At 58.5% G+C, this 8,189-nt stretch overlaps 3 protein-coding genes across 3 annotated transcripts; 1 reads left to right on the forward strand and 2 right to left on the reverse strand.

The window, feature by feature from the left end:
• Window positions 1–59: 59 nt before the first annotated feature.
• VDAG_00031 (uncharacterized protein) lies at window positions 60–281 on the reverse strand (the record flags this gene model as incomplete). The annotated part of the gene is made up of 1 exon (XM_009651408.1): window positions 60–281. A coding segment is annotated over one exon (222 nt), but the record flags the coding sequence as incomplete, so codon positions are not given.
• A 3,502-nt stretch (window positions 282–3,783) lies between these two features.
• VDAG_00032 (uncharacterized protein) lies at window positions 3,784–6,111 on the forward strand (the record flags this gene model as incomplete). The annotated part of the gene is made up of 1 exon (XM_009651409.1): window positions 3,784–6,111. One exon carries the CDS (start codon window positions 3,784–3,786, stop codon window positions 6,109–6,111), a length of 2,328 nt encoding a protein of 775 aa, XP_009649704.1.
• Window positions 6,112–6,354: 243 nt separating this feature from the next.
• VDAG_00033 (ureidoglycolate hydrolase) lies at window positions 6,355–7,206 on the reverse strand (the record flags this gene model as incomplete). The annotated part of the gene is made up of 1 exon (XM_009651410.1): window positions 6,355–7,206. One exon carries the CDS (start codon window positions 7,204–7,206, stop codon window positions 6,355–6,357), a length of 852 nt encoding a protein of 283 aa, XP_009649705.1.
• Between the last annotated feature and the right edge of the window lie 983 nt (window positions 7,207–8,189).

Here is an 8,189-nt window from a genome sequence, read left to right on the forward strand (position 1 = left end):
CGAGGTGGGCTCGGCGGCGAGCTCGCCCGAGCACGTCGTCGAGCGTGTAGACAGGGGACGTCGCCCGACGCCGTGGCGGCGCTGTAGGGCAGCCAGGTCTTGACGCGGCCGTCGTCGTCCGTGATGGACTCGAAGGTCCTCGGCGTCGTGGCGGCGGCCGTCGGGGCGCCGGCGTCGGGCGCCGACGGCGGCGTGTGTGTCAGCTGCACGCGGAGGGCGCGCGCCGGGCGGCCGGCTGTCGTGTCGAGGACGTGGCAGGTGATGCGGTCTTTTGTGGCCATGGTTGCGGCGGACTTTTTGTATGCGAAGAGGCGGCCCTTTTTTTTTTTTAAGAGGGGGGGGTGGTTGCTGTGGGCGAGGGAGAATGTGAGGGTTGAGGTTGAGATTCGGCGCGAAGTGGGATGACATGGGCGGCATGGCGGGGTAGCGTAGCTGGGTCCCGACGGACTGGCCCACTGCTATCGCGGTGTTCCCCGATGGGCGATATGGGAGGGGGAGCTGAACCCAACGGGCGCACTGGCACTGCCGTGAGATATTCTTGCATTTCTGAAAGCGTGCCTCGTGGTACGCGAGCTGGTCCTATCTGACTGCTGAAGGTGATAGCTACATGAGGTAGCGGCCTTGAGTTTTCAGAACCTATCACCTACACAATCCGTCATGCACTACTTTGTGCGCAAGTAGCACAAGACGAATAAACTCAAGGCGAGAATTTCACCAGCCGCTGTTTTGCAGGCATTTCAAGTACTCTTCCGTCTTGCATTCAGGAGCCGCCGGGACACGCAAACACCTCATTGCGCTTGCATCCCTTCTGATGCACGGCTCCCTCTTAGATGGACCTCGTTAGCACACCCGATACAACATGGACTTATCCAAGTCGACAGTTGAGACTGAGCAAATGGTCGACTTCTTACTGACATGTACGTGATATACGACTTCAATAGCGTCGGCCAAATCCAAGAAGGGATGTTGACGCTTTACCAAACATGTATTCTTCGATCCCTTATCCAAAGAGCTTCCCACGCGTGACACCGTCATGAGAAGATGGAGAAGATCAGTCAAGTCTTCCACGCGGCTCTAAACCTCGCTGTGGCAAGAGAGGCCGACGCGAGAGGCCCTGGGCATTTCAAGGCGGGCTTGAGAGTGATGGTGGGGAGACGGTACTTTGACAGTGGTGATTGCAACAGGAGCATCGAAAGGAAGGCTAGCAATCCACCAGGGTTTGATTTCGCCGCGAGCTTCACGAGGTAGAACGATGCCAGACAGTACCGTCATCACAATGAAGTGCACAAGGGACCTTGTGGGAGAAAGATCAGGCGCGGAGACGTTTAACTGGAATATTTGCAGTATCTTGATGAGAAACAGCAAAACAGGCGGGACCTGGAAGTATATTCGAGACCTGTGAATAAGATCTCGCGGTCAGACGGTTGGCAAGTGTCGAGCCAGCTACACCCGCACCGACGGTACTGTAGTCGTAAACCTCCTCCCGAGCAGTCGACTTGGGAGACCCACGCTGCACATCAGACGGCACTAGTTGGGGACTGAAACCGGGTGATGGAGCTGACGGCATCGCTGCTAAGCAGCCAGCCATGGCCAGGAGAGATACGATCTGCATGTCGATGAGTTTTTCCGATGGTTTCAGATGGGCGTGTGATGAAAATGAGATGAAGATAGGCCCGTCTTTGAGTACCTTAGGAGAAGGGCCCAAATATAGGGAAAGTGAATGACGCTTCGGACTCACCGGGTTGCCTTCAAGCGTTTGTTGCTCTCTTCATGAGGCTGAGCTAGATACATGCGTCAGGCGCAGACCACGTCCTCTCGTTCCCTAGGTATCATGAAGCTCCCGACGCCGGTCGTGATCCTTGCCATGGTTCGCCGAATGCTCGGACCTTGTCATCGGTCTTGACCTTGAAGAACGGCATCTCCGCAAGAAGATGGTCCTAATGCATATGCGATACCTCAAACGGAGCATGTGGGGAGATTTCCAAGTGTGATGTGGGAAACCGATGAACCTGTGGGATGCTTCAAGGCCTCTTTGGTTGTTCTGTGCCCGAAATGTGAGATGACAAGACGATGATGGCAGGGGACTTCGATGAGGTGTCACAATAACACAGCCTCGAGCCGAACAGTGGGCTGAACTCGAAGCCCATGACAATTCGCTACCGGTCAGTCTCGCCATATGTACTCATCAAGACCCCCGGATCAAGCCCGGTGTTGAGCCCGATCTGGCGGTACCTTGGCCTCCCGAGTTGGTAGCGGCTGCCGCAGACCCGGCACCATGTGTTCATCCTCATCGGCACTGCATAGCTCCTAAATGGCTGCCTAACTTGCTGCCAATGATGCGCCCTCCTTCAGACTCCATTACTGGAGGGCCCATTGTGACACCATGACAGATCTGGTCTTCGGCCTGGAACCCTGAATATAGTGGTGGGGCTTGTAACAACAGAGCTGCAGAGACTGCTTGATAAGTACTTAGGCAATCAAGCCTCAGTAAGAAAAGGTAATATGAAAGCTCATGCTTCAGAATTGTGGACTGCAAACCTACCAATTCGGGGGTGGTTGTTGGATGAGCCTGTTCTATGGGTAGAGACCATACACCACTCCGCATACGAGATTTCACGACCTGACCGTAATAGAGCTAGATCTGTGGTTCATTCCCGCTGAAGACTTGATATGCTTCAGATTGTGAGACTTGTCAGTTTTAGAGGTTGTCGTGCTTTCACTTGACATGGTCGCTAGCACGGCGGTTGGCTATGGCAGCCCCCACGACTTGGTGCGAGTCAAATCGAATCAAACCCTGGCTCTGCACGTTACGCATCTCACCAATTTCTTCCTATTCAAGTCAGCATGCATTACCTGCTAGCTTCATGATGAAGAAGAACAGCCTTTGTGCAGTACTGACGTGACTGAACGTGTCGCCAAGTGAAGGAAGGTACTGAATAACCGCTGAAGGGTGTAGCGTCACATTTCATTCCACAGCAGCGCGGCATTGCGTCATCATGGTCTGTTGCATCCACAAGCGGGAAGCAGCCATGTCCTTGGCTGCTTCCCGCTTGCAACAGACCAACCGAACCAGAACAGTCAGTTACCATCAGACGCAGCTTCCAAGACGAGACCAAGACGAGCTCAAGAGCCCAGAAAGGGCCCAGATGCCCTAAGCCACGTCCAGACCAATGGCCACGTCCAGCCCAAGGGCCACCGTGATACCAACATCTTCCGGTCATCGTCATGCGCCTTCGCGTCCGCTGCACTGCATCATTGCGCCCGCCTTTGTCTTCGCTGGCGGTCTGGGCAGCGTGCTTTTAAGGTTTATTTCAAGGTTATTCGATCCCCTCGGTACTTCGATCCGCCAGCCTTCCAGGCACGTCCCCACGTGTACCTCGTCCCCTTGGCCCTGGCACAGACTAGGCTTAGGCTGGGGGAGGGCCTAGCACCAGCAGCAATCACAACACGGGCAAACGTCAGCCTGGCCTGACCACCGTCGGTCTTGGTATCGTCTCGTCAAGCCCTTGGCATCCCGACGCTGACGTATCCGTTCTCTGCATCCTCTCGCATCTTTTTGTCCGCCGTACCGTTGGAGACTGTCTGGGCACGATGGGTTTTCTCTTTGCGATCCATGTCCATCCTCGTCCTCAGCGCTCTCTCCGTCCCTGCTGGCCCTCTTGATCATCCTTCAACTCGCTTGCACGCTGTCCCCTACGTCTCACAACACCACGAGGATCATCGTCATCCTGCCGTGAGACAATCATAGCAGCAGCAGCAGCAGCAGTGGCAGTCGCCCACTTCATGGCTGAACACCCCGTGCGCGACGCCAACGGCGATACTCAGTACTTGAACGACGACGAGATCAAGAAGTTTCTTGATGATCTCGACCACAATGACGACGGCTACATTGACTACAATGAGGTAGAGCAGAAGCTGGACGCCGCCCACGACGAGCTCACACCCGTCACGGCCGCCCACCATGTCACCAAACGCGATCACGATTCTGAAAACGATCACATCCGCCATGCCTTTCTCCGTAGCATCATGGGCTCGGAAGAGCAGCGCATCCCGCGCGATGAATTTGCCAAGCGCGTCAAGGAGTGGAAAATTCCCTCCCTCGAACAGGCCAAGAAGGAGGAGAAGCAGGAGAAGCAGTACATGAAAAGCGTGACGGTGTGGCGCCGCATCCGCGCCTACTGGGCCGTGCATGGCCCCGAGATCTGTTTCCTCGCCCTCGTCATCGGCATGCAGCTGGCCTTTGGCATCTGGCAGCTCGTCAAGTACCAGACGACGCCGGCATACCGTGCTGCCTTTGGCTGGGGCGTCGTCATGGCCAAGACGTGCGCCGGCGCCCTCTACCCGACCTTTTTTTTCCTCATCCTCAGCATGTCGCGGTACTTTTCCACCTTCATGCGCAAGTCCTACTATGTCTCACGCTTCTTCAACTGGGATCTTTCGCAAGAGTTCCACATCCGCATCTCCTGCGTCGCCATCCTCCTCGCGACACTGCACGCCCTGGGCCACCTGACGGGCTCCTTCGTCAGTGGCAGCGACCCCAACAACGAGACCGAGGTCGCCCACCTGCTGGGCGACGACATGGTGCCCCGGCCGTACATCGAGTACGTCCGCTCCGTCCCCGGTGTTACGGGCATCACAGCTCTCGGCTGCTTCTACCTACTCTCCCTTTTGAGCATCCCGCAGGTCCGGAGATGGAACTATGAAGTATTCCAGCTCGGCCACCTGCTGATGTTCCCCATCATCGGCCTCATGATGGCGCACGGGACCGCCCATCTCCTGCAGTGGCCCATGTTTGGCTACTTCCTCGCCTTCCCCACCCTTCTGGTTGTCGTGGAGCGCGTTGTCCGCGTCGTCCTCGGTTTCCACCGCATCAGGGCGACCATGAAGTGCCTCGACGACGACACGGTCGAAATCACCGCCATCATCCCCAGTGAGCGTCTCTGGAGGTACAAGGCCGGACAGTACATTTTCCTCCAGGTGCCAGAGATCAGCATCTGGCAGTGGCACCCCTTTACCGTTTCTGTTTGTATCGGCAACAAGATGCAGGTGCACATCAAAACGGATGGCAACTGGACCGGCAGACTGCGCAAGCTGGGCGGCGACGCGGGCGAGTCTGAGATTGAGGTGGGCATCAACGGGCCCTTTGGTGCGCCTGCCCAGCGTTTCTACGAGTTCAACCACTCGGTCATCATCGGTGCCGGTATTGGCGTGACGCCTTTCTCTGGCATTCTTGCCGATCTGCAGGCTCACGACGACATGTCCCATGGCGGTCCCGCCCATCTTGAGGCCGGCCACCTTCAGGACCGCCACGACTCCGATGCCACGGCCGCAGACCCTGCCGATGCCTCGGGAAAGTTTGAAAAGGTCACTGGTGGCGATGGCATGCTGCTCGGCTCCGACGAAGCCAAGAGGGGAAAGGCTAAAGATTGCAGTTCTCAACAGGACGACGACAACAACGAGACGCGTCCTGAGAACGACGAGTTTGTCAACGCTGACACGATCAATACGAGTCGCCGCCCGGAGGCCGGCAAGTCGCGCGACTTTGCCGATGACTACCGCCGCGTCGATTTTCACTGGATGGTCCGCGACAGAAACTACCTCTCGTGGCTTTCCGATCTCCTCAACGAAGTGTCGCGCAGCCAGGAGTGGCACCGTGAGCACGAGGACCAGCCGCACCTCGACATTCGCATCCAGACGCACGTCACGGCCAAACGCAAGGACATTGTCACGCACGTCTACCGCTGGCTCCTCGAGATGCACCGCACCGACGACCACCCAGCCAGTCCCCTGACTGGCCTGTTAAACCCGACACACTTTGGGCGGCCCGACTTTAACGACATCCTCGACAGACACTACGACGAGATGAGCGCGTTCCGCCGGAGCAAGAGGGAGGAGGCGCGCGGAGAGAAGCCTGGCAGCAGCGCGAGGCGCGAGGGAGCCGGCGACGCAGAGTACTACAAGGAGGACGAGGAGCTCAAGGTTGGCGTTTTCTACTGTGGCGCGCCAGTCGTGGGCGAGATTCTGGCGGACAAGTGCAGCGAGCTCACGACCAGGGGTCGGCATGACGGCAGCAAGATTGAGTACCACTTTATGATTGAGGTGTTTGGATAGACATGTCGACGATACGTAGTCGAGCGAAGTCGTTTCGGCTGGATACTGTAGACTTTTTGGTTCTCATTAATGACTATTGAGCCGTATTCTCACATGTTTCGTTATGGCATCTCCCACACCACACTAGGTCTCCCACGCCACACTAGGCAAGGTACTGCAAAGCTCTCGAATATACTGGTCGACTAGGCAAGGTACTGCAAAGTACTCTCGAACAACTCAGTCCAGCCCCCCCCGGCACCGTCCTCACAGCTTCGCCAGCCCGCCGAGCCCAGTCCGCTCCGGCACCTGCACGACGACGCTGCCGTCCTCGCCCGCCCCCAAGACAACCTCCTGGCAGTCCTCGTCAGCGACGCCGTTGGCAAACTGCGTCACGACAAACTCGACGCTCGTGCCCTGCGGCCCCAGCGCCACCATGGGCGCATGCCAGGTGCCGGCGCCGTACGTGACGGCCTGGCCCGTCGTCGCGACAAAGGCCCGGAGGCCGGCGAGGTCAGGCACGCCGCGACCGGGATAGCCGGACGTTCCGGATGCGGTCCCGGATGCGGACGCGGCGACGGCGACGGCGGCGGGGTCGGGGTTCGGCAGGCCCTCGTCCGCGGGACCGGCGGCTCTGCTCGGCGCCACGATGACGAGGTAGCCGGCGGCGGGGCTGCGGTCGGGCCCGGCCAGCGGGGCAAAGGTCTGGGTGGTGAAGGGGTGGCGCTCGAGGATGCGCACGCGGAAGAGGCCCGGGCCGTGATGCACGACGGGCGTGTAGGGCAGCAGCGTCGAGATGGGCGGCGGCGCCGGCGGGTGCGGGTGGTCGAGGGGCCGCGCGGCGCACACGAAGAGGTTGAGCACCGGCTGGGCGGGCGTGCCGGAGGGGGCCGTCGCGTAGTGGTTCGCCGGCGTCGAGGGGTGCTGGTACTTGATGGCCGAGCCCTGGTTCGCGGACACGGCGCGCAGGGCGAGGTGCGGCGGCAGCGTCGCCGAGGGGGCCACGGCCGGGTGCGGGTTCTGGATGACGTCGCCAAAGGGCGCAAAGGCCGAGGGCGTCAGGGGCACGGCGGGGATGGTCAGGTTTTGGCCGTTGAGGGAGAGCTTGATGGGCGGCATGGCTTTTGCAGTGGGGGCGGAAGTGAATAAAGGGGAAACGTCTCTTGTGCCACCGGCCTTGTGGGTAAGGTGATGATGATGGCGATGCTGTAAGTGACGTGGATGGGTAGTGTTGAGGAGGTGAGCTGAGGTAGGTATAGGTAGCTCGAGCTTGAGCTTGAGCTTGGACGTCTGCAGCTGCCCCCAGCTGTCAGAGTGAGGGGGCCGCCCGTGCAGGCCGAGGCCCACCAACACGGGGAAGCATCTCTCATCTGATCACAGCCAACACCAGCAGCCCAGACAGGTGCCTCTTGTGTTGTCTCTCGTCAAACTAGGCACTGCAAGTATACAACGCATTCACGAGGCAGAGAGTCATCACTATGCATGCATGACCTAAAGACCATATTCATGGTCCCCATCCCAGCGCAATACCGAACATGCCTTTCCTTCAAGACCTCTCAACAGTGACTGACTGGATGGGGCCACCTACCATGACAGGTGCGAGCGAACCTTAGAATCAGCATTCGTTCATGTTGCGGCGGCCAGAACATGTACCCCGACGCGCCAGCTGTGTCTCCATAGCCAGCTGAACATGCACCATGCGCGGCCCCAGGCACAGCACGGTCATGGCCGCATCCTTCCATCAGAGCGGTGAAGAAGCCGTCGTTCCCAGCAGATGTTCCATGGTATGATTTGTATAGGCGGAAAGATACGAGGCGAAACCGTCGGCCATCCCTTGCAAGAACTGCAACGAGCTAGATCGACCACTACCCCGCATCCTGCATTGGTCTGACGCAGCCGCAGAAGAAAGCGCAGATCCCAGGGAGGCCATCGGGTGTGAATTAGGAAACCCGTGTGTATAAGTCAACGTGCCCGGTAAACCGCCAGCACTACCTCGCTTGTGTGCAACTGAACCCCGATCACCGTACCCTCAGAAGATAATCCCAAGAACCCATTATGAAATCCATACGGCTTATGCTCCACGCCCGTCCAACAGACAAAGG

The sequence above is a fragment of the Verticillium dahliae genome, genomic scaffold (assembly GCF_000150675.1).
Source record: "Verticillium dahliae VdLs.17 supercont1.1 genomic scaffold, whole genome shotgun sequence".
In the NCBI taxonomy this organism is placed as follows: Eukaryota; Fungi; Ascomycota; class Sordariomycetes; order Glomerellales; family Plectosphaerellaceae; genus Verticillium; species Verticillium dahliae.